The sequence below is a fragment of the Paralichthys olivaceus genome, chromosome 20, assembly GCF_024713975.1.
Source record: "Paralichthys olivaceus isolate ysfri-2021 chromosome 20, ASM2471397v2, whole genome shotgun sequence".
In the NCBI taxonomy this organism is placed as follows: Eukaryota; Metazoa; Chordata; class Actinopteri; order Pleuronectiformes; family Paralichthyidae; genus Paralichthys; species Paralichthys olivaceus.
In genome coordinates, this window is record NC_091112.1 from 9,904,327 (window position 1) to 9,930,720 (window position 26,394).

The following is a 26,394-nucleotide window of genomic DNA, read 5'->3' on the forward strand; positions in this document are numbered from 1 at the left end:
GATTTGACATCTGGTGCTGCTCCTGGAGGCCTTAGACTGTCTGTTTTCTAAAAGTTAAATTATGTCAATATGAATTTATTTTTTTTCAATGAATATACATGTTGATGGCACGGAGGGGAAAAAACTTCATTGAGATAATGTGTCTCATTATTGTTACACGATATTGGTTTTATTTAACTTCCTTTATCAAATCTTGCTGGAATTTGGCACATTATATCAATAATAAAGTTGTTCCTCAAGTAGTGACGTGGTTTTTGCGGTTGTACTGACAGACTACCAGAAGATGGCGGCACTGAAGCACTCAGTGGAGTTCATACCTCCACCAAAGCCGACACTCCCCTTATGAAATCACATTTAAACTCACTAGATCCAGATTTCTGATTGGATCTGCACACCCCACACACTCATAATTATCAATCCCCTTAATGTGCCTGATTTCTTTCTCTAATTATTCTTAGAGAAACCAAGGAATATGTGAAAAAATAACTTCTTCCTCCTGATCTGGATCTGCACCAGCATTTAAAGGCTAATCCGTCTAGTAGATTTTGCGTAACCTGGCTTACTAACAGACAAACGCAGACCAAAACATAACCTCCCTGGAGGAGGTACATTTCTGACGAAATCACAAGATGTTGAGAAACATCTTGCATCTATCTCCAGCGATGCAGCAAATTCACAGGTGACTGAAACAATGTTCCCCTCAGGAACCATAAAAAACAGGAAAATATGTAATATGGGAATATTTTTCACAGCAGAGAACAATACATCAAAGCTACGCAGTACATACCTTTGTCTCAGGATTCCCCCTGAAGCTGTGTGTTTTGGCCCTGCCTCCGTACATCTGACAAGCCCCCCCAATACTAATAGTATGTTCTTTATTAGGTTGTTGTTTGTGAGAAAGGGCTGGGATCTTCCATAACATGTTTGTTGACATCTCCTTAGTACACCCAGTCATGTACAGCACTTGGAATAGTGGTATGTGTGTACTTATGTGCATATTTTTGTGAGGACCAGTTTAAATATTAGACCTTAGAGAGTGTTTCTGACAAACCTTAAAAGGACTGTTTAGTGTTTGAGGGATAGAATTAGGGTTAAGCATATCTTTTTGATGCTTATGGTTAGGTTATGGGTCTAGGGGATCATCATTTCAGAGTGTGTGGGTGTAACATACAGAACAGAGCCTGAGAAGAAGATCATGTTCCTGGACCGGGGGACGACCAGGGTGGTGGTCTCCAGCCACTGATTGTTCCATCTCCTCCGCCATTAGTAACTGCTTCCTCCTTTTCCTTGGTATGTGTCCATTCCTCCCCATCAGCTGGGAGAAAAAGAGCAGTAGCCCCTGAGGTAATGAATGTTTGGCTTCTCAGTGACGCAGAAACAATGAGAGAAATGTAAACAGTCACAGGACAGATCCCTTGATCCAAGTTTCCATAATTGGCCCTCGTGGCTGCTGCGAAGAGATAAGCTGTGTAATATTATGTTCTTTTTCTCCAGAGTCCACTCCAAAGCTTTCACTGAAGCCAGATCTAAATAACGATGAATTTTATTGCAATTGATGATTTGTAGTATTTGTTTAGCGCGGAACCACATTGAATGGGAGTTTTATGGATTGGAGTTTTAATACTGGGCTTGTAAAAATTTAAGAGGTGAAGAGGGTGGTGATTTCATTACTCATCTACTATTTGCATCTTCATTTGTAGGTTTTTATGACTCATTATTAATCAAGATATGATGCCAATCAGTATGTTTTATCTCAAAACATTATGTTGTTAATACAACGAAACATAGGACTAATGGCATCAACTCAATAAGAGAGGGCAGATTGTTTTTTTAACATGTAGCATTATCGTCATCACTCTGTATATGCAATTTAATCTTTGTTGTGAAACACGTTAGTCTGCACTGAAACGAATGACCATCTCAAAGTATAACTAATACGTATAACAAATGTAAACAGAACATTTAACAGATGCATTTCTCTCATTCATCTGTAATTAACAGAATTTCCAACTGTGTACTTAAAGTGAAACTGAAATTGAGCAACGCATTTAGTCAAAGCTCATAAAAAAGTTCCACAGACGAGCCATTCGATGCAGGAATGCAAGGTTAAGATCAACACCTCCACAGGTCTGCTCACCCTCGTGTAAGTCAAAGTGTTTTGTGGCACCTGGTAGTTTTCACTGACACCACCAGTTGATATATGCGGCAATTTGCTCAATGTGGCTAATTTTAGAGACCTGCAATTTACTCTCTCACTTCAAACAGGAGGGCTGCTCCGCAACACTATCTCTCTCTGTGGCAGATTTGCAGCCAGGTGTTTATGTGGGATACTGAGGCACAGACGTACAAAACACACAAACACATACACAAATCAAAGCATAATCAATGGCAGGAAAAAGCTGTAATGATTTGATCAAGTATTGAGCTGATGGGACTGTCTGAGAGGAATTTTATTAAGTTTGAAGAAATAATATAATAATATATTTATATGAGGAATACTGTGTATTACTTACTACTGAACTGTATATTATCATGCATTCTCTTTGGCTGGGCGTCCTCTGGTCAGAGGTATTGGGTTTAGTAATGGAAGATTACGCTGACTCAGCAGGTCCTTAGAAAAACTGTCCTCATCCCACCCGACCACGTCCTATGGAGCTTCACCCTGAACACCCTGCGACCAGTCTCTCCCATTGTGACTCGCTGATCCCAAACCTTCCCTAAAAATCACACACCATCCTCTTCCATCTAATCTGTCAGGCATTTTTCCCTCATTATCTCACCCTCCGTCAATGCAAGACACAATACGAGCTGTTTCAGAAAGACTTTATTGTGCTGCACAAGTGAACACTAATGTGGTATTTGCATTTGGTGCACACAATACAAGAGACATGGAGATAGTAAACATTGCACGAGGAAAACAAAGAAGAATAAAAGTATATAATTTACGCATCTCGTCATAAATAAAGTCTACACATCAGTGAGTAAGTGGTTCATTTTACATAAAATACACAACATAGATGTCTGCTGCAGCTCTGTGGGGGGTTTTAGAGGAGAGGTTGTGTAGTTGGAGAAAACTGTTTAGCTGAAGTTAACATTAATCTCTATGAAATGAATGAATAAGGACAAGTTTTGCAGAGAATTGTTATTGGTCCCATCTGAACCTTAATGATGAAATAATCATAAATAACGTAGCATGTGTTTTTTTCTTAACATGTGATAAGATCATTTTTACATATGTTAAGCTATTCAATGCTGGTCCAAGCTTGAAGCTGAAAGATCATTAATCCAACTTAATGTCAGCAAAAAACAAACCAACACTGACAAGATGTCTCTGCACAATGGAAATGAAATGATTCCAGCTTTGAACTAACTTCTGCATGAAAACTAAGTTGTCTGCTCTTCTCAGGCCCTGATCCACATCAGTTACACTGTCTGCAACTATGCTTCACCTGTTAAGGTGCATTTAAGTAACACGGTAATGGTTTGTCCCACAAATAACTAGGAAGTCATGAAATGCTATGAATAAATGACTCTTCATCTCTGAACCAGCACATGAAAACAGATATTTGAAGCTTCTTCTCCTGAGGCTGCAGATTTCTGTTTCACATTATTCTCTGTGTTTTGTCATTTATTATAAACCTGTTGTGCATCTCATGATGACGGACCGCTCTCTCTGAAAGCAAACACTCAGTACGTTGCATAAGAAGTATGCACAAACCACTTTGATCCATCTATAGCTGAAACCCACCACATTACACAATGTGTGACCACCCGAACACTTCTCTTTGCTTTTACGGACATCTACCTATCCATGCCTGAAGGAGACTATGTAAGGACCTTAAAGATCACAAGACCTGCTGATAGAGAAATAGAAAGGCTCTTTTTGAAGTTACAGTAGAAGCACCCTGGTATGTAATTTAAGGTAAGTGGTAATAAGACACTATGTTTTCCTTTTCAAGTGCTCGAAAAAGATGTGAAAGTCCCTCAACCGGCCTGCAATCACAAAGTGCTATGACACAGTAGCGTGGCTGATGAGTCGGAACATGTTCAGTTTCCAGCAGCACACAAAACTAAATGAAAATGAGAACATTAACATACTAAACAGCTTATTGGCAACCTATGTGACATGAAGCGCTTTTTTCAGCACAAGTGTGTTTATTGCGTATGAAATGCATTAAAACTAAAGACAGAAATATTGTAGGACAGTTTGGATTTAGCAGCAGCTTCCTCTCCTCATCCTCCTGAACATATACAGCTATGCAGAAGCAAAAAAGCTGCTGAGTGATGAGAGTTGTGAAAGTTACTACATACAGTACATTTAAAACATGAGTAGTAAAATAAAACTTTAACATATGACCGCAGCAAAAAATATAACAACTCAAGCTCAAATCGTAACAGTGTACACAGAACAAAGCATTTTAAGACAACTATTCACAAACACCTTCTTTTGCAGTGGTCAATACAACTGTGGTTTCTTTTTATGTTTTTTGAAGCTTCAGTGTTTTTATTTCTTAAATGAGATACACGGGGTCAGAAAAAAAAACGCATGGCGTTTATTTGTATGCTTTTAATTGTTGGTGACATTTTTCATCTGGCTTGGCTGAAAATAATTGAATTCAACTGCTGACGAATAGAAAAATGTTTAACAACGGACACTGTCCTTCCCATCACAGTGTGTCAAAAAATCGAACAGCATTTGATCATTTGAAATTGTCGGTCATTCAAAGTGACAATTAATCATCCTATATATCCAAATCAGAGTTTTTTTGTCAGCGCAAAATTGCAAATCACCTCCTGTTTCCAATGTTGGATTCTACGTTTTTTCTGGAATGTGTGAGAAACTAACTCTAAACGTGTGTGTCCTCTAAGATCAGTGAAATATTATCACATTACAAGGTTAAGCTGGGTGTGTCCCTCTGAACAGGTCTGATTTCTAATAATCTGGCTCTCACATTTCCTCTTTTCTACGCTGTCCCTCTGTAACCGCGTCCCTAGATTTAGAGCTGCAGAAGACCAAAGTTTCAGGTTGACTCTTAAAGAGATCAGATTGAGCTTCTCCTTGTGTCCTCAGCCAATGTGACATGAGCATGGCTTCACCAGAAATTACTGAGGATTCTGGGAAGTCTTTGGAGCAGTCGGTACCTGAGGTGCTTCACCGTGAGGCAACATTAAAGCACTGGAGCTTAGTTGGTCTTTGTTTTTGGTGCCATAAACCTTGAGTTGCAGGAGAAGAGGGAAAGGATGCTCTTAAAAGGTTGAAGATGGAGGAGTTGTATTAATCCCCAGAGTAAAGTGAGGTGAGAAAGGAGAAGGTTCAAGGGCTCTGGGGCTGGTTTCGTGGTTGTCCCCCTTTTAGCCTGGTGGACAAGGGGAAGTGATGAAGTTCTCAGACTCTGGATGTGGTTCTCTTTGGGGTAACACACCTGACTATTGGTCGGTATACATCGGTATATATCGGTTGTGTCTTTAAATGTGTCGGCGATGATGGTGGTGATGGTGGTTTTTCATGTCCTCCATCGTGATCCTGCCCCACACTCCGATCACAAATGCTTCGATCTCACACTCATTGTCGCCACGAGCAATGCGGAAGTAGCCGTTCTCTCCCCAGTTCTTTCCCCAGGAGTTGGCAGCGATCTGAAAAAATACAAAGAAAAAACAGATGAGCACTGAAAAAACAGTTTTTTCTTTGACATACATTATTTGACCCATGAAGATACAGCAGAGACTTGCAAAGCCACAGCTAAAGCAGATATGACGCAATTAAAAGGCAATTAAAATAAAACATCCTGTTTCCTTGAATAAAATTGGTGGATTTCTCTGGGTTTGAAAAATGTTGGAAACATTTTGGATAATGTAAGTGCACAAGTCAACTAGATATAACATATTTCTAGTAATTTAAAAACATTTTAATGAAGAATGGTTGCAGGTCCTCTTAAGAAAGAAGTGTTTTTAACATTGAGCTTACCCAATATTTTCTTGACGACCCATCAAAGTTTCTCTCCTCTCCCCACCTGGTGCACAAAGCAGAGAGAACATGCATGAGGGTGAAGAGTCAAACAACAGGAAGTCAAAATGTCCTCACATATACTGTAGACTTCAGATCAGCTGTGTGAAAGGTGCACAGCTATTTTTAAAGTACGGATGATTTGCAGCTAGGATGCGTGTCTGGAATGTGATCACATGGTCGCACTTGGCATTATTGATATAGAAAAGCAGGAAGAGGTATAAGTAGCATTCAAGGGGGTAAAAGGAAAGAAAAATATTCCATCTCGTTAACAACATCCTAAAAACAGAATATTTACGGCTGGACCACGCCTGGAGGCACTCCTACATCTTTCCAATTCAAAGAACACGGAGTTCCCCTTATCCTCTTCCCCTTCCCATGAAACAGGAAGGAGAGGGTAGGTTTAGAGGAAGTGAACACCACCTCGGCTCCATCAGTGGACAGACAGCAGACAACAAAACTGATTATGAAAAACACACAAATATACACATGTAAAACTGAACTTAGAGGCTTATCTTAACCCTTCTTCCTCGTTTCTTATAAGAAAACCTTGGCAAAGGCCCCACAAATTCCCATCCTGCCTTGCATGTTCGCCAACTTTTAGACGCCTACAGTTTCTGCTGGACATGATCATAACATTCTCTCAAAGCCCTTTCCCATCCTGTTTTTGCACTCTAGGCCTTTGGTTTCCCAAGAGAGTCTGGGTGCCCAAGCGCTTGTTATCTTTTATAAGGGAAAGGAATGCTGGGAAATAGAGAAGCTGCCCTCAGACTCTGCCAACTCAGTAGCCTGCCACCACAACACGGGCAGATAGTGCCAACCTTCTATCCGCGGGTGACTTTATTAGCCCGGTGTTTCGTGGACGGGAGTCAGACATCACACTGACCACGAGCCGACACAATAAAAGCAGCTGCGTAAATATAAGATGCTACAACCTGTAATAGACGGAGGGATATGAGTTTTCAGGGGCTCTGGGGCACACACTTACCTGTACGTGTGTGTGCGTGTGTGTGACGATCCTGTATGCATGCATGCCTACCTGCATATTTATTGCTATGGACAGAGCCAGACAGAATCAGACCACTACTGACCTTTAATCTGGCCTCCGATCAGCTCACTTGCTCAGTCGGGGACAATGATGAGCATACCGCTGTGCCCACGTGTCCCCGCCCTTCCCCAACGCCCCTCAGCCCACCCCTGACCTCCTCTACGGGGGGACTGATCCCCCTCTCTCTGTCCGGTACAGCGAGGATCAGCAGCCCAGACAAAGACCTTTCCACCACAGTGGACCTCAATACTCTTTCCACAAACTTTCCCAGGCCCTAGGCTTAGAGGAACGCACCGCTATGGGATTTGGCCTATGTAAACACACTGATGCTAGTGGCTGGCAGGTTGGAACTCAAAACCCTGGGTTCACCAGCTCCCCTCTTCACTCCATCTGTCCTTAAAACCCTGTGTCACAGGCACATCCACATCCACTCAAATCAGAGCCAAACAGCAGGAGGCCTTCAGGAAACGCTGGATGTCCTCATCCTCAGCATCATCTCACACCCTGCATACCTCCACAGTTTATTGTAAAAGATGAGGTGAGGAGTAATTACAGTCTACAGTGTGGGATCCTGACGTGAACAAAGTGAGCAAAGTTTCCCAACTAGATGTTTCTGAACAGCGTGCACTCCTCAGGTATGTGATTTGACTGAGATAAGTACAGGTTGGAGGATGTAGGCCTAAGTGTTTATCAAACGCATGTCTATACCTGATGAATGCAGTGTTACAAAATGTACATGAAGACAAGCATACAACAAGCAGAACTGAAGATCCCTGGTAAACAGGCTGTATTTTGTCTTCTACGACAGCCAATCAGATAAAAGCAGAGAGAGACTGCTTTTATCATCGAGCTAACCCCCCCCATCTGGAGTTTGTGTAGCTTCAGAGACAAGCTCAGACTCTGAGGTACAGTCAAACATTCACATTCCTCAGCCGCCACAACAGACCCATTACAAGGATACCTGCTTATTTCTCTAATTTGGAAAGTGAGACTGGTGAGCAGCAACGTATCATTGTCCCGAAACACACACTTCAAAACCAGCTGGAGGACTAATGGAGGAGAGCGCGGCCACATATTTGTGAGTAGAAGAAAAAAAGGATATTTATGACTCTCTGCAGGTCAGAACCTCTGGCCTCTCTCTGCCCTGAAAACAATACATGAAAACGGCAGCTAACCCAAAGTATAGAGAGGGTAGAAGAGAAGGTGGGACGGTCAGTAAAAGGACGATAAGCAGAGCAGGGATGATGGAGACTCCGCAGCGTGAGAAGAGATGTGGTAAGAAAGTGATGGAGACAGGAGGGTGGGGGAGTAACGAGACACCCAAGGGTGGGGGCGGGTATTCCAGGTGTGTCAGCCGTCTGCCCGCCTGCATACCTGTGGTGGCCGTAGTTACTAGATAAAGGAGACTGGGGCAGACGGAGGGGTGGAGCCAAGGTGTGTTTGTGAGACCTGGAGGGAAGTTTATCCACACGTACAGTGTCTCCAATCTTGTGCAAACACACGTGCACATGAAGCTTTGAATGAAGCCTAATGGGAGCAGCAGCTGCTCAATTAATACCTGATTCATCCTTTTTTTTTTTCAGCCGAACAACAGTGAAACCAGACACATGAAGGTTTGGGGAGACGAGGCAAATGTTTTTTGCCCAGAGAATGAAAACTTTGTACTGGTAACTTTCCTGTCAACTGTTGAATAATTCACAATCAAACACAGAATTATAAAATACCAGTACTATCTTGAGTCTAATCATGTTTGTGCAAAGAGTTAGAACTTGGGCCCATGCCATTATTAATATGCCATAAAACAAAGAAAACAAAGGCTTGATACTTGCAGGGAAACTGTACGTGGGTGACTTACCCAGTGATCCTGACTGAGTGTGTCCCGTGTTTGCGGTATTGTAGAGGTTTGGTGAAGCTGACGTCAGTGTGTTTGTAGATCCCACTCTTATAGACAAAGAAGTCCTCGTGGACCTCCATAATAGCTGCAAGAACAAATGGGCAGGGAGAATTAGTTGGCGACTCACAACTCACACACACACAAACAAACAGGTTTGCACACAGACACATATACACACAGGAACAATATGAATAGCCATTATGAGGGCTGGTGAAGATAATAATCTTACTTAAACCTCGATTAATCTAAAACTAATTTCCCCCCAATGTGTGTGTGTGTGTGTGAGCTGCATAGCTGAACTCCCTGTGACTTTCACTTTCCAGATAAATAACTTTCCGGATGTAACGCTCAGAAATTCCCTCTTTTGGAGATCTACCTGCTCTAAATCTCGGAAACTCACAATGAGTAAGTGCACTCAGACACAGGGACACACACAGACACACACACCTATATGCCTTTGTGTCAGAGACAAGTTCAAAGACAAAAGGGGAAACTTGACATGAAGCCAGTAAGTTTTCCTGAGCTGCTAAACAATAAAACAAGAGGCTGGCACTGACTCACAGAGGGTCACAGAGGACACACACACACACACAAACACACACACACAAACACACACTCACACACACACACAGACACGTGACTCCTCAACTGGAGTGTACTTGACAATGGTCCAGATGGGCACCAGACAGGGAGGCGAGCTAATAAAGGAAGGTCAGTTCAACCACACTGACATGAAGACCCATCATTTTTGACCAAGAGCCTGAGGTCGTAGTTGAAACCCGGGACAAAACCGTCAGGGTGATAAGGTCAAACATGACATCATGTCATGGGGCTTGAGGATGCACACATTTAGATTTGCGCGTCCCTCGGGAGTGCAGCAACACTCACTGGGAGAAAACGTTGACATTAATGTACATTTGAGAGAAACACACAGAAGAAGGCATCACCTTACCTTGCACAGGGCCATTATCCATAATCTCCTTCATAATCTCTTTATCCTGAGAGAGAAGATAGAGGGAGCGATTTACAGGCAGAGCAGAGGGAGACAGAGAGGAAGATCATTACATGTCGGTGAAATGGAGAGGATGAAAACAACCCCCCCTCTGGATGTTAAAAGTTAGATAATAAGATTGAGTCCAGCGGGGCCCTCTGGCCTTAATGCCTGGCTTATTGACTTCACAGACCATCGGGAGACAGAAACAACAGGCTGTAATGATTTTCAGAGGCATTAGCTGTCGTTTAGCACTGATGGATGCAGGTTGATGGAACCACATGTTGGCTGCAGCTCGGTGGTCGTCTTTAAATCAGAGAGGACACACAGGAGCAGTGGCTGCACGCAGAGAAGGCTTCTGGAAGCAGTTTGAGTGAATGTTGCACAACACTTAATGCTAATAAGAAAGGCCAGAGGTGATTTCTCCATGGAGTGGACGAGGGGAAAGGTTGAAATTGAAATCATCCAGCATTTTAACTTTGATATAACACATGATATGACATAAGAAGCTCTTATGTAAAGTTGTGCTTCTTAATCAATGATCAAATATAGAACATAACTGACGTGTAGAGTCGAGTAATTTGATAATAGAGGATAAACACAGAGATCCAATACAGACACACTTGGGATATTATATCAGACAATGATTATAGATGAGGACATCCACAGTTCCATCTGTAAATTAGTATAATTCACTCACTGCCATATCCAATATATTTATATAATATTTCAACTGCCTGCGACATGAAAGCTGCCAAACATACAGGGAGAAATACACCACGTGTCCTTAGTAGCAAGTACTTAATCCTGTACATTCCCAAGTTCATTCACAAGGGGTCAAGTGTGCATGAAAGAAAATTTGCAAAAACACTTAAAACATGTGAAAGAGATTATGTCTACTGTAGCACGAGGGAGTTCCAAAATTCTACAGTTTACTGGAGATTTAAAGGCAGGTCGGTGTTGGTGATGTGGTGCTTACGCTGGATGAGAGCCTGTATGGCGGCGTGGACTGGTAGATGTCATTTTGGTAGTTGTGCGTGTTGGGGCAGCGCTGCGTGGCCTGCCTCTTCCCCCGGCCAACGGAGCGGCTTTGCATCATGCAGCGTCCCACCTCTGCTGGCGTCTGCTGTGGGGGTTGGTATGGGTAGCAATCCTCCGTCACCACTCTGAGCGGAGAGGAGAGAAGGAGATGTCAACACGTTGTCACCATATCTTGCTTCCATACAGTAAGGGTAATTTTGTGTATTGTGCTTACCCTCTACGCCTGAGGTACCACCAGGCTCCATCGATGCGGCCCCCGGCGCAGCCTCCCTGATTGCGTGTGTCACAGGAAATAAGATTTTGGGGTGAGAGCTGAGGAGTCATGTGACCCATCGACTGGATGGAGATTCTGTCCGAGGCCACAGCTGGAGACAAGGATCAGAAAAATTACAAAGGATTACAGGATTACATTAGATTTACTATTAATAGTGTTTTAACCAATGTCAGTTATTTATCAGGAGGCACATACACATGAAAACTAACCAGGTGAAGGTGGAAACAAACATTTAAACAAAAAGATGAAATATCACACACACACACATTCGTAAACTTAATAAACATCAGACTACAGAAAACGTTATCGTGTCCACAGAGACAAAGAGGAAACTTCTGACCAAGAGCTCAGCATGTCTGGATTTTATCAGCAGGATTACGCAAAAACTACTCAACATATTAATATGAAACTCGGTGGAAGGGTGGGAAATGGGAAACGAAAAAACAATTAAACTTTGTCTGATATCTACAACTGTGCAATTTGGTGCAGCTTCATTGTTGGGCCTTGGCGGCAGTATGTAGTTTTCCTACATACTGAATTTACTTTACGACATACCTGCAGTTGAAAAAGCCCAGGAGGCTGCACAGTTGCCCTGGTCCAGTGGTTCGTGAATCTTCCCGGGCCACTTCTCTGCTGAGTTGAAGTAAAGGGGCAGATTGTCACTCTGAGGATCCATGTTCATCTAACGGACAGAGAGAGGGAGGAGACGTCAGAGTCCTGCTTATCTGCTTTGAACATGATCACTGGGACATTCTCATGAGACTGCTCCTATTGACACTTCTTAGGAAAAACAATCATTGTGAAAAAAGACAGGCCAACGAGTCACACTACAATGTAAAGTAAAACAGAGGAGACTCCAGTTACACACAAGCCAACATGGGGCTTGGACGCATGTGTGAATGTGATGTGAGGGGGTGCGGAGAAATTGTTTGCCCCCAACAAAACACAAGCTAACGGCTGCAATTAAAATATTTGTGGACGACGCAGGCAGGTTACATAAGTCTGCTAATCAACCCTGCAGGAGAAGGGGCTCATTCACCAACGATTTGGACTACTTGGCCCCGTGTCAATCTCTGACCCGGTAGAATAGACAGCGACCTTTGGTCCCAGGCCTTTCCATGAAATCAAGAGGCCATGTTATACATCAATGCATAATTGAATCCCTCATTTGGACCAAGTGAACTCAGCATTCATGGAGGCATCCACCTCCATTCAGATTATCAACATCTCCGTGATGATAAATCTTAATTAGAAGCTAGAGAGCATGACAGAGCGTATTCACTCCCAGGTGCTTCTCAGATGCCAAACATGCCCAATCTAATAGTCTCCACTCTGGGTTGGATGCTCGCCTAATCGCCCAGTTATGTGCAGCAACAGAACACACGCCGCTTTACGAAGCATTTGCCCCTCGCACTCACAAAGAGCCAGGCTGCCTGAGCTGCATTCCTCTGGTTAAATAGTGAGGTATTCAGAGAACAGACTACCACCTGATGAATAACTCAGGAATGTGCTACTGGTCACAGAGTTGATGTTGTGGAAGGTCCACAATTTCACACACCTGAAGAACTTAAACTAAAGGCCTGATAAATCCTAAAGTAATGGCTGCAAGAGTAAGAGTGGTGTGTGACTAACCCTAACCCTAACCCTAACCCAATTAATGACGTTTCCAATTTTCCATCCATTACACATGGGTCTGCAGATAAGCAGGAAAGGAGAGAGATTTATGAATGGACTCTGCTCTGGTTCCTGGCACAGGTAGGAACACGCTGACGGCGGAAGGAGGAGGGGAGGGTGGCGAGGTTTTCAGGTGGAAGAAGTCGTGGAATGCTGGGAGAGGTAAACGGGGAAGTGAGGAAGGATGGATGGATGGTTGGATGGGTGAAGTAATGGATGTGGGACAGGGGTAGGGAGGTGCAGACTGAAGGGGAGTCTGCTCTTTATTCTCCTCGGCTGCCACCATCACCCTCTCTTGTCTTCTCCTGTCTGATGTTTTGGTTCCGTCTTATATAATCTGTCTGCGGGAAATGTAAACAAAGACTGAGTGGATCAGAGCAGACTGAGGTTGCAGACGGAAACGCCGTCACATACCAACGGGCCACCATAATTAAGTGAAAGAGTTTAATCAGCTCTCCCTTATTCTAGTTGATCTGAAAACTTGCATACCGCGAATCTCAAACTCAGAAGACGTACGAGAGAACACAAGCACAGCATTCATGTGAGTTCAAAGTGAATGTCTTTAAAGTCAATTTTTTTATTATTTGAAAGGGGAAATCCAGAGTTTAAGAGGTGTAGAGGTTATGTCTGTGGCAACAAGTAAGGTTTCTTCTCTGTTTTAAAATCAGGGTCAGAGGTCAGCTACAAAACAGCAGCACTAGGGATGGCAAAGAATATCAGTGGCTTAAGTTTGCTTCTGTGCCTTCAGGAATTTGACCACACACATATTTAGTTTCGTCAGTTAGATACACCCCAAAATGATTATCTTTCAAGGAGGATGACCGTCATGTACCTGGATCTCATTCATGTTCATTATAGTCCTGGAGGGTCTCTGTGTACCCAGACGATACCGGATCCCCTCGTCCAGAGACATGCCGTACAGTTGACTGTAGTTTGATGCCTTCCACCTACAAACAAAAACGTGTTAAACTTTGCAACTATTATATACCTTTGCATTTATGTGTTTATGTGAGCTGTGTTTTTTACCCATAGTTTCCTCTGTTGATGGCATGGATCATGTCAGGCTCCATCAGACAGGCGTTCTGCTCACACTCCCATCGTCCTGTAGTCCCACATGTACTGCAGTGGGGAGACAGACCGTAGAGACAATGAGATGCTGTAATCACACGAAAATAGCTTCTATCTCCATATTCAAGCTAAAGTCAGTGAAGTCATTGGCTAAAATAGAAAGATCATCTCAAACAAATAAATAGAGGTTCAGTGGAATTCCCAAGAAGCACGTCAGCAAAGAGAGGGAAAGGTTAAAGGGAACATTCAGCCTTTTATGGCTGCAGAACGCAGAGACATTTTTAGTCCAGAGGGTACGAAGATGTTAAGAAGATGACAGAGCAGGATATTAATGATGATGTTTAGTTTGGGGATGCTAAAAAACAGACAGTCTGTTCTGTGCACGTTTGACTACTTCATGGGTATGAAGGCGTGTGTGTGCGTGTGCGTGTGTGTGTGTGCGTGACAGGAACCTGCCTCATTGTCACAGATTTAAAAAAAAAAAACATGCAGCTCACCCTCACCTCAGAGTAAATGATTAAAAACATTCCTCCACAAAAATGTATTTATGTTGGAGAGTCCTTGTCTTGTTGAATAATTATTTCAAACTGTGAGAAATAATGAGATAATGCATCAGTGTATAAATGACTTTTCTAAACCATCGAAATATCGTGTGAGTCATATTTTATGTGTTAATATATTCATATAAATATCCATCGTTTCTTAGAGGAACAGGTCAACATTTTGGGATAAACACTTTCCCTGTCATGCCTGTGTGGTAAATATGAATTTGCTGTCATTTAGCATTGCTTAGCACAAACCCTGGAGAAACCACCCATAAAGCTCACTAATTAACAGGTTTCTGTTTGTTTAATGTGTACAGAAGCTGAAGTGTACAAATGACAGATTGCTTTGTTGCAGGATTTCAGTTTAGTCCTGGAGCTCAGCTAAACTGACACCAGATTCATCTTGGGACATTTCCAAGCTTTATTGGTGTTTTCTTATTGTTTTTAGTTTCTGACTATAAGATTTTTCGTTCTCATGTGTCTCTTAAAACACATATCTCAACAAAACCTCTGTATTATAAAGAAAATGCCAAACCTATAAAGTAGTGACTATAATTTACTGTGTGTAGCCAACAATCGAGCCTGATATGAGATTATTAGGGCTGAGTTGGTGTGAGAAACAATGAGGGGTGTTTCCCACATCTGCCATCCATAGAGTTTACTGTACATCGAGAATTATGTTTCCAAGAGTGTGGAATCTTTCCAGGAGGATTATTACACACACACTGGCACTCACACCCACACACACAAAACTGCGTTCCTCCCTGGGAATCTAAGACCCATGCAAACACAACGCTTATGAACACACCTACATACACACACACATACAAACACTGGCAGAGTTTAGACCTGCGGGTGTCCTACAGACAACTGTACGACAGCTTTGATTTGAAGAAAGAGACAAATGACCCTCTGTCCCTTCAGCGGCAGGAACACAGGCCTGCAGCTCAGTGCTGTAGTCGCTCAAAAACAGCAATAAATTAGCACAGCAGTGGACACACACACAGACAGACACACACGGCGTAATGACAGACCTATGGAGACAAGGGGCAGGAGTGTGTCTTGGAGTGAAATATATGGTCTGTCAGCGTGAGGCCATATTTTAAATTCCCCGTCACACTCTTAAATTACAGGCAGAGATCTCCTCCACCTCGGAGACAATACACACCTGAGTGACAGGAGGTATCACTGATCCTGTCAGAGCCGTGGGAATAGAGCCGTGTTTGTGTGCACTGTGATGTGACGTTATCTGAGACACTATGCAACAAGACAAAGTTCCAGCTGTTGTTGTCTGTCGTCCGATGAAGGACACTGCACGACGAGCAGACAGAGACGAGCTGCTGATCAGAGCGGAGGTGGCCTCTCCTGTAAGAGGCCGCCACAGTGCGAGCAGGAGGCGCCATGTTCCAGATTGTTGGGAGGAGATAAAGCGTTATCAGGATGCCAACAGTTTAGGGAAGAAAAGGCCTCAGCTGGATATCTCATTAACAAAAGACTGCCACACTTATCGTTGCACGATTACACACGACTGTACACACTGCACAAGCGTGGCTTTGATACCTCAGTGTGGTCAAGCTGTAACTACATGTAGAGACATATAGATAATAGTGATTGTGACTCAAAGAATGCACATTCACTGAGTGTATTTGTGACAGGCTATTTGCTGCCATTATCATTAACAATATGTAGGAGGTGCAGATAAGAGTGTGTGTGTGCGGGGGCTCCACCGCTGCTAATGAGAGACTGGAGGGAGAAGAGGAAGAGCGGAAGCCCCGTCCTCCTCCTCCTCCAGCTGGGAGGACGCACATCTGGGAAATTAATAAGTGGAGAGAGTGGGCGCAGGAAAAGGGGAGTGTTTGTCCCATTGTGCCAAACTCTCGGTGCAATTTTTCAGCCGTCCGTGTGTATTGCCCTGACAAGCACATGTTAGAGCGTATGCACTTAACACTCTTTTGTTGGGTGGTGAAAGGGGGAGATAGCACATAAATGTTGTTTTTAAGACCATGAGAGGTCATTTTTCACTACGCTCAACACACACAAGTCTTTCCTCAGAAAGAAACGTTATCCTCGCCTATCTGCAGGACATCGCACCCGTTGGGTCAAACCTAATTGTGCTGCCTTGATAAGAGTCAGACTTCTGGCCTGTCGGGTTGACACATGCAGCTACTGGAGATGAACAGCTGGAAGCTTTTCAGCGGATGGTGTGGAGATCAGTGGGGTCAGGCTGGTTTGGGTTGGGCATGTCATGACGAACAGCCGCAGCCAGTCCATTTTTGCATGGAACCAAATATACTACTGATCCACAAAGAGATGTTCAATCAATATTTATATGCAAGTGTACACGTTCACACACGAATACTTATACAGGGTTTTTTAAAGACCTTCAATGACACGGATGTGAGAAACCATAGTGGAGGACAGGTGAGGAATTCTGTTTCCCTTCACTCCTCTGTGTCCTCCCTCAACTCTCTCAAGGACTGTTTCGTGTCTCCTTGACACTCCATTTGGAGAAAAGCCACAACAGCTAGAGACTCTCAGGATGTAGAAGGCCATAGAGATAAAAGTCACATTGCTGCCACTGAGAGCTCATCTAAAATATTGTTTTTAGGACATCTTCACTTTCTGTCAAGGTTATAAAATCAAGAGAATATAATCAGTATCAGTGAATTGGAAAAATAATGCAACACTGTGGAGGAGAAAAGGTTACGTTGAGAATACTTGTTGCTGTGTTCAGGGTCATTTCTATGGATGTGTTAGAACACTCGGGGCAGCAGTTTGACAATCACACAGAATTCATACACTGTTGGCACAACCGTCAGAGGTAAGTTAGGGTAGTAAGGTATCTTACCCAAAGAAATCTTGGAATGCATGAAGGCTGTAGGAGCCGGGGATCAAACTGCTGACCTTCTGGTTAGTGGACGACCCTCTCTAACTCCTGAGATATCATCATATTTGATCATAAGCTAAAGACGTTGTGGCGTGTAGCGCGATGATTGTCGGCATCTGCTCTCTGTCTCAGCACATGTAGGAACAAGATTAAATTTCATAATCTTATCATTTTTAATCTATCAGTTCTGCAGTTATAGACAAGAGAAAAGTCAACAAATTTGTCCGCCAGACCTACAAGCCCTGCCTTTATGTGCAGGTTTGTATATTTTAGGGACCTTAGTCCTATTCGAGTTGCTTCGTGACAGTGGGCCAGTGCAACATAAAACCCTGGATACTAAAGCAGCAAAATGGAATCCAACCATCAAGGACCTCTGTGTTTCCAACATCATCAAAATAAAAAGGTCTATTGTCTACAAGGAAGTTAGGATAGAAAGGAAGTGCAATGGTCAGTGTGTGTGTGTGTGTGTGTGTGTGTGTGTGTGTGTGTGTGTGTGTGTGTGTGTGTGTGTGTGTGTGTGTGGTATGAAGATCATGTCATTAATGTGAGATTTCAACCACGACATGATATAAAAACTGGATATTACTCCATAAAGCCGACCAGTGTTTATGATTATAAGTCGGTTTCTTATTAGAAACACATGCCGTGCACACAAATACACACACACACGTATTGTGCAAACCCACACAACTTGATTTTAAATTCGAGAGCAGATCCCTGAGGTTTTAAGAAAACAGCAGGGAATGTAGAGGAATGTGATGCAAAACATAAACGCAATATTTCATTTGTTGTAATGGTGCATTCATGAAAACATGGAATCTCGGGCTTGAATATTTCACTCATCTAATGGTTTATACAAAGTGTTAGATGGGGCAGATAGAGAGCACATGTGGATGAAACAGTCAGAAGGTGAGGGAAAGATGTTTTTTCAGCTTTGAGCTACTTCAGGGGACATTGGAGGGAAAGCCTGCTGGATTTAAGAGGTTGAAAGAGAAGAGTGAAGTAGGAGCGAGGGGTTAACGTACCATAAATTGCAGTTTTCTTTGTATGTTTGCCCTGTAAAGAACCTGTTTCCATTTCTTTCACAGCTTCCTAAGAGGGAGACAAAGAGGGGCAACTGTGGGTTTCATGTGGCTCAACAACATAGATCCTTCTACTAATCTCACAATAACACAAGAGACACAAATGAGCACTCACACTTAACGTAACACAAACAACACAACAGAGAATGTGCAACTCCTCGTGTGTGTGCAGTATGTGTGGGTCAGGGTCCATTCTGAGCGCCACTAATCCAGTGTAGGAATGTGCTGTTAGCTGCTTTCCAGGCTTCCCAGGCCCTCGTCATGCTTTAACCAGCTTACGCGCGACTTCGCCACCTCTTGTGAAATTGAGGGAAAGTGCCACAAATGTGCATGAATCATATTGAAGCACTCCCCCCAAAAAAGTGCAATGGCATTTGTGAGCTTCGGTGGTGAAGTTATGTCCGATTTGAGTTAAAAATGATGAAGAGTGACACATTCCTTCCACATGCATTTGTTCAGCTGCACTTGGAGTTTGAACCTTGCTTGTTCACGGATAGAAAAACTGCTCTGACTTGGTGACAGACTCACATTGAGGTTTATCTGCATGCTGATTTACAGCAGAGGGTGCTGTCAGTGTGAATTTCATATGGAATTCACAGTATGCACTTGGGGAAAATTTACAGTGCGAGTGTGTTTTCCTCGTCTGTGGTGTGAGGGTCTTGAGCTGATGGTGTAATTTATGACTCTGATACCCATTTTCCCCCCTGGCAGCTGCCTCACACAGCCTATAACGCAACTCATTTAGTGCCGAGCTGCAGCATGGGACGAGTTACACTTTTATGGAGAGCTAATTTATATGCAAGAGAGTGTAGAGCTGACAGTCGGCCATGTGATCCTGTGTAATGAGTGGTTGTGACATTTTTAACTGCATTTACAGTCCAGCTGAATAAACTATTGCATATTGATGACTGATCTGAATGATCTGTGACTGGAGGCCGGCAATAAGAGAAAGGACCTGTCGTAAAAATCTGTCGCCTCTTTCCTTTTGAAGTGCAACAGCTTTCTTCCATGCTGCATGACAGTGCCATTGTGTGTGTGTGTGTGTGTGTGTGTGTGTGTGTGTGTGTGTGTGTGTGCACATCCCACCTCGTGATCCTCCTACCTTGTCGCCCAGGAAGCAAATACCTGCAACGCCCACCCCCGCCTACCACCCCCATCTATCCTGCGCCCGTTGTCTGTCTCTCCCTCCCTCTGCATTGCCCACATTCTTTCTCCTGACCTCCATTCATCCTTTCATCCACTCTCCCTCCCTCCCTTCCCCTGTCTGGGTTAATAAGAAGCCCACTGTTCTCTGCTCTTTTCTCAGGTACAGGACTTTGCTGTCGCTGGCACATTTTACACCTCTGCACTGGGAGAGCGGCATGATAATAGCCTAGAGAGCTCAGATAACCAAACACTGAGAAAAATTGGGGGAAATATCTCAACTCATCTAGGGACTGTATGATAAGAAATATAACAAATTACGTTGGGTGTGTTTTTTTAAGTTTGTTTAAAGACAGCAACCGAGGGTCATTTATTTCTTACTCTATATCTACTGTAAATAACAGTTGCATCAAAAAAGTTTTTCTTTTGGTCTAAAATTGTATATGAGGGAAAAGGTTCTGGGCTTTTTTTTTTATCATAATCAAACATTTTGCCAGTTTTGACATTCACCAACAGCTTTTTAGTGGTTACTCATTGAAAGTTATAACTATAATACACATATATTATTTCCCCCAATCTTAATTGTTTTTTTTTATCTCTGACTTATCTGAGTTTGAGAGAAAGCAGGTTACATACCAATGTAATTTATTTTCAGGTGTCATGCTGCTTTGCATTGTGGTCCAGCACAGAGCCTGTCGGCAGGGTTCTCTGCTGCTTTGTGATTGAGCTTAAGTAATTCCAACAGGCCCAAACACCAACACACACACACACACTTACTTACCAATGAAAGGAGGCTCCACGCCTAAACAGTGTCCCCAGAAGTCAGGGCAGCAGTCGGAGACGGTGCGGTTACAGAACAGGTCACAGTAACAGATGGTGTCCAGGTAGGGCACCGTGCACAGGTCGTCTCTGCCCGGGCAGCAGCCTCCTCTCCTCTGGCAGTACGAGCCGAATGGGTCCCTGATGCCACCAACATGGAGAGGATTGGCAAGCTCCCTCTTGGTCCTCCGGGATAGGATTCTGTCTGCAGTACCCTCCCCTACCAGCAGGAGCAGCACTGAAACCGTCAACAGGATGAGCTTCATGATAAATCTGTGAAGGAAACATAACAAGAGATTGAGCTGAATCAAGTCCAGACATGATTTTGTGTAATGCTCATTAAAACAACTGTTATATGATGGAGTGGAAACATATTTATGAAACTTTTCCAGTGAAGACGCTGGACAAACGCTTCACACTTCATAGGAAGAGAGGTGAGAGAGGTTAACACTGCGAGTAGGATAATTGGGGTAGGACTGCTGCCAACTCACCATCAACCTCTTGCTGCATATTTCACACACACACACAAAAGATAAATTTAAACAACCTTGGCAGCAAATGGTCCAAATAGAAACCCATGTGATGCTTGGAGATCATCTGCTTGCTTATTCCAAATTTTCCTTCCAAGCTGCCAAGACAAACAGCAGCTAAATATGAAAATGCACATAACAGAATGGAAGAGATGGAAGACAAGTCCTCGGTGATAGAAGCACGGAGCCCCTCAAACCTGATGAACGATGGGGCCTTGTCAGGTCTCAGGGTGAAAGGCCAGTTCCCTCGCTACCTATTATTTCCTCCCTGTCCCAATATTTCCTCTTCGTATATTCCTATTGCACCAGATTTATTAGTATTCACACTGCAGTGGTTGCATTAGAGCGACATATGAATTCAGCTGCACTATAATTACCCTGTGCAGTCCCTAGTCACAGGGAGGGAGCCTTTACTATCCCAGATTAGGACACTATCAAAATCACGGAAATAGAGTAATGTCCTGCTGTCAAGCTAATCTGTCACACTCGAGGAAATTGTGTGGGTGAACTGATACAGTCTGCGTTCTATGGACAATAAAGTTTATCTGAATGTCATGTTGGGCCATGGCAGCAGGGCAGGCAGAGGGAAACTATATACATACAGTACATTTAAATGAGGTACAGTCAGTGGTGGAGGAGGCACTCAAACATTTTACTTCAGTAAAAGTATTGACATAAGTATCATATTACCTTTTCTACTTCAGTAAAAGTAAGTAAAAGTACTTGCAGATTGGCGCTTTTCCCCAATGCAACAACATACTCGGCCTCCTCTGAATTCATTTCAGGTGTTTTTCCACCAGCGATGCTGCTGCAGGTGCATGTTGCTCTAATTAAAGAAGGCGGGGTCTAATGTTAACTGCCTGCTCTGATTGGATCCAGATCTTGTTATTTATTACTAGTAAAAATATAAAAAACAATGTGAACATGTAACGCATTGCATTGTAAAAAATAGAAGTAGAAAGTACATATAGTACATATTGCAGTAATAGGGAAAATAGACCTGAAAATAAATTTACTTAGGTACAGATGCATGAAAATTGTACTTGAACAAAATGTACTGTGTTACATCCCACTACTACGTACACTGATACAGATTTTACTTGTTGTATGTGATTTCGACATTAAATATTCCAGTTTGTTTGTGTGTGTGTGTGTGTGTGTGTGTGTGTGTGTGTGTGTGTGTATGTGTATGTGTGTGTGTGTGTGTGTGTGTGTGTGTAAAAGAGCATCACAACTGTCACTCTGCGGCTCGACAAAGGTCAAACAATCATCCATATGGCTGTTTGTGTGCGTGTGTCTGTCTCAGGTTACTAAATGGGTGAGTCTCTGCAGGGGCCGGACAAAGACGTGGGGTTGGCCCGCTGCTTACATAAATAGCATCATTAATTATCCAATCAGATCTCAGAGCACAATAGACACTCGACTCATAAAGCGGGGCTCCGGAAAAGGATCTTTGCTGTGCTGTTTTCTGCATGACTGTGCCTTTAGTTGAAACACACACGCACACACACACACACACACACACACACACACACACCGGCATATGGCAGCATGGGATGGGCAGCCCTCCTCTTTTACCCAAGTGTTTTGTTGTGGCAGACCCTGAGCAGCAGTGCAATAAAACACCCACCAGTCTGCTCAACAAAGTGCTGAGGCCTTCAGGTCAAAACACCAGAGTGAAAAAACAAGTGATGACCCTAGTGTTGCCTGCTGACGGCCGTATCCCATCAGGAGCAACTTCAACCAATCGTCACTGGTATTCTTCCAGGGGCTTCAATGTAAGAAAACATGTTTGGGACAGTTTTCAGTCGGTTAATGTCCAAACCAAACAGTAAAACTCAATATTTTAAACACATCGACAGGATCAGGTGAGTAACAACATCTGATTCTGATCAATAGATATTAAAGATTTAATATTACACTGATGTCTCGGCTCATTTTAGTTTTATGAAACATATGTTTTACAGAGCGTCACTGAAGCTTCCATATGGCTCATCAGTGATCCAGGCAGCTTCTGATCCCACACAGGACCCTCAACGCTCACACACACACTCACACACACACACACACACACACACACACACACACACACACTTACGACATGACTTACAGTGATTTCCTGAAGACTTACCACTTGTCTAACCCTCACCCTAACCTTAACCTAAAGCTAAACATGTCTTCACTTCAAAATCTAATAATTTACGTTCTGGCAACTTGCTTTTTGCCCCCTTAAATCCCCATAATGTGACTGTGTTAACAGATTATGTCCCCACAACATAAATAATACATGGGACACACATATCACACAGTAGCAGGACAATGTTCACAACCTAAACTTTCTTGGTTACTTGCAACAACCAATTATATTTTAAAAAACACCGTTTTTTATATAATCAGATGGTTACGTTAAAGAGTCAGTTCACCTAAATTATTGTCTCACCCATCTGAGTTTACATCTACAAATCTAATTCGTTTTGTTACGATCTTCCCAGCTTATGAAACATTTTAGATTCAACTCAACAGCAGAACAGATCCCATAATGGACAATTTTAGACTTCTTAGGGTTAACCCTAACCCTAACCCTTGGATTAGACAAGAAAGAAGTCTGTGGACCAGAAATTAACTTTTGAATTAAATTTGTTCACCTCATTGCTGTTTTGTGGTGGAGGCAGAAATATAAAACTATAAATATAAAAATAAAAACCTAAACTATCCGCCTGGGTAAGAAAATAACGTTAATGTGAAATTGTAATTTTTGTGAATCTAACCTTTATTCTTCTTACACATGTCACTCTTTCACTTTGCTTCACTCAGCTGAACATTGAGATTTTGCTGCACCACCCACCAGATGATTCAGGAATCTTGGCTCAGTTAATCTGCATAAAAGCCCTTTCAGCTCCATTTCCCTCTGTGACACTGCACTGGCTATTATCTGTCCCGTTTCTATTTTTAAGCTCCCACCAGTTCAAGGCAGTGGACGACATCTATGATAAGCATACAGGTGTCCAGTAAGGCCTGCAACAGGGGGAGGAAAGGAGAGGATTACTGGTCTGGATGTAGCCTCACTCTCACTGGACTCAGTAACCTCTTTAAAAAAAATCTCAGTAGCTTTCCAACTCATATTCCCTCCTAGGCCTGAATATATTGTGCCCATAACCCCACACCCTGAAGGTAAATACACAGCCAGAGTGCAAATAAAAGAAAGAGAATGGAGGGAAGAATAGCATTAAACATAAAATGAAAAGTTTCCTCTGATTCATGAAGACATTTGAGTTTGCACCTGCTCTGAATCTGCAAAAGAGTCGAAAGTGAAGAAACAAGTTGATTTACCTTGAATTAAAAGAGGAATCCAGGTTGTGTTTTTTTAAATCCGACAGAGTCTGATTGAAGTGACTCACACTTTCAGAGAGTTCGGTTTTTAAAAAAACAAATTAAAGTCGTCCTCCCTCCTGCCTCTCTCTCAGGATCTGCTCTGTCAGACTCTCGTCTTCTCTATATACAGGCAGCCTGTGACGACTAACCACTCCCCCCCCCCATGCCCCCCACCTCCACCTCAGCCCCCCCTCACTCCCGGCCCTGTCCCCTGCTCCAGTCTGTGCTCGCTCACTCTCCCTCCCTCACACTTGTTTCCCTGGGACTCCCACAGGTTGGAGGTCTCCTCATGCCTTCCCTCTCCTTATCAGACTGGAGCTGCACTGGTCTGGACGTGATGAGCCACATCTGTATTTCCTCTATCCATTTCCACTGTCACTGGAACATCAGAGACACTGTCTGTGGTTTTCCCCTTGCATGGTCAGATGAATCCACTTGTTGTACACACAGTGGTTGAGTGTTCACCCTCTAGTGGTCACTGGTTTGCATAACTTCACCTCAGGGAGCCAGGGAATTATTTGATGTGCTTGAAGAGGAACTCCCAACTTCTAGAAATGTTCAAATGAGCCTGAGCTGAGTTTTTGGCCTTAATTTTACATATATACAAAATATTTTGGATGTTTTATTCTGTATGAAGTAGTTTTACATCATTTGCCTCTGTTTTGTAACATCTCACTGATTGATTCAGTTGAGGAAATCAAAAGTAATATATAAGTAAATATATATCTAACTGTATATATAAATCAGTCTATTCAAAATGTGATTATTTTCATATTTGATGCATAACTTAAGACACAACACACAAACTATCGTCAAAAAAACCTCACAAAACAATAAATCAAATAATAATGGATTTTTCATTTTTCTTGATGTTTTTTATTTATTTGTTCTTGCGTTTTGCTTATTTCCTGGATTAGAATGCTGACTAGGTGTTTAGAGCACTAACATGGTGGTCCTGAAAGACACAGCTGCCCCGCGGACCCCCTGTTAGGTTGATCAATGAGCTGGAGGCTGAATCAATAACTGTAACCCAGCAGGGTGTTAGACAGGGTGGGGCAGGACTGAGGGCGGGGCGTCTCAGAGAAAATCCACACAAACACGTCAGGGTTGAATTTGTTGTTAAATTAACTTCACTGGTTGATCTGTATGAAACTCTCATCACATGATCCAGTGGTTTCAAAATGAATAAATTATAAATACACAAACAACTGTATAATATCAATAAATCAATGAATAAATACACAGTTTTAAGCATGCAGTCAAATATTTAGTAACTGCGTACACTTATAAGTATTGTAATTTAGTGCAATTTTTGAGGTACTTTAACTTAATTTTAGAATTTAAATTTGATGCTATACTTTATACTTCTACTCCACTTCATTTCAGAGAGAAATATTCTACTTTCTCTTGTTAAACAGCTTTATATTACAGGTTACGATTTCACTACATGAGCAGTATATAAAGTATGAGGTATTGCAACAGATTAAACTACTCTGCAATACTCAAAACTGTTTAAATTAACACCTCAGTCGGCTGTTTTGTTGTTCTACTCTATGGATCTGTCATTACTGGGTTTACTGCTATTCTACATGGAATATAAGATCAGTATCCACATCTATAAAGCATTATATACTTTATATTTCAAATTATATTTACAAATAGGACCAGGACACACTTACATGTGAGACAAATGTGACTTTCTTACATTCCTTATGCAACAACTTATAATCTTAAAGTGTAAGAAGTGTCATATAAAGCCTGGTTTCGGGGGAATCCCCAGACAACCTGAATCTGTCATCTGCACGATTCAGAACAGTGTGTCTGACTTACATGACAGAAATAAAAAGCTCTCAGATAGATTATCATCAGTAATGTGAGTAGAAGATGAGACAGTTCTGGGTCGTGTGTTTGCTTTCCATACTACACTATAATTACGACTGAGGCACCCTTTTTTACTCAACCGTACACCTCCTGAAGAACGGAGCTCTGAGCTGCGTTAACAGTGTTTTACTGTCATCACCC

At 42.6% G+C, this 26,394-nt stretch overlaps 1 protein-coding gene across 2 annotated transcripts; it reads right to left on the reverse strand.

Annotated features, from left to right (window-relative positions):
• Nucleotides 1-2,806: 2,806 nt before the first annotated feature.
• On the reverse strand, nucleotides 2,807-24,510 carry tinagl1 (tubulointerstitial nephritis antigen-like 1). 2 transcript variants are annotated; one of them, XM_020090839.2, is made up of 12 exons: nucleotides 24,331-24,510; nucleotides 20,433-20,743; nucleotides 18,452-18,518; nucleotides 13,953-14,045; nucleotides 13,759-13,873; nucleotides 11,808-11,934; nucleotides 11,193-11,343; nucleotides 10,917-11,103; nucleotides 9,899-9,944; nucleotides 8,908-9,031; nucleotides 5,966-6,011; nucleotides 2,807-5,634 (listed from the first exon to the last, which is right to left on the reverse strand). In XM_020090839.2, the coding sequence occupies exons 2-12, from the start codon at nucleotides 20,734-20,736 to the stop codon at nucleotides 5,467-5,469; spliced, it is 1,428 nt and encodes a 475-aa protein (XP_019946398.1). In that variant the 5' UTR covers nucleotides 20,737-20,743; nucleotides 24,331-24,510; the 3' UTR covers nucleotides 2,807-5,466. The 2 variants fall into 2 exon arrangements, with proteins under 2 accessions (XP_019946398.1, XP_019946399.1); XM_020090840.2 differs by lacking the exon at nucleotides 24,331-24,510 and adding an exon at nucleotides 22,631-22,650.
• Between the last annotated feature and the right edge of the window lie 1,884 nt (nucleotides 24,511-26,394).

What these genes read in the sequence shown, in the direction of transcription:
- tinagl1 (XM_020090839.2), bottom strand. Translation starts at nt 20,736, where the DNA reads ATGAAGCTCATCCTGTTGACGGTTTCAGTGCTGCTCCTGCTGGTAGGG. An exon ending in TGAACATGAATGAGATCCAG is followed by an intron (nt 11,935 to 13,758) that starts GTACATGACGGT and finishes TCTGTCCGTTAG; the next exon opens with ATGAACATGGATCCTCAGAG. An exon ending in CATACAGGCTCTCATCCAGC is followed by an intron (nt 9,945 to 10,916) that starts GTAAGCACCACA and finishes CTTCTCTCTCAG; the next exon opens with GATAAAGAGATTATGAAGGA.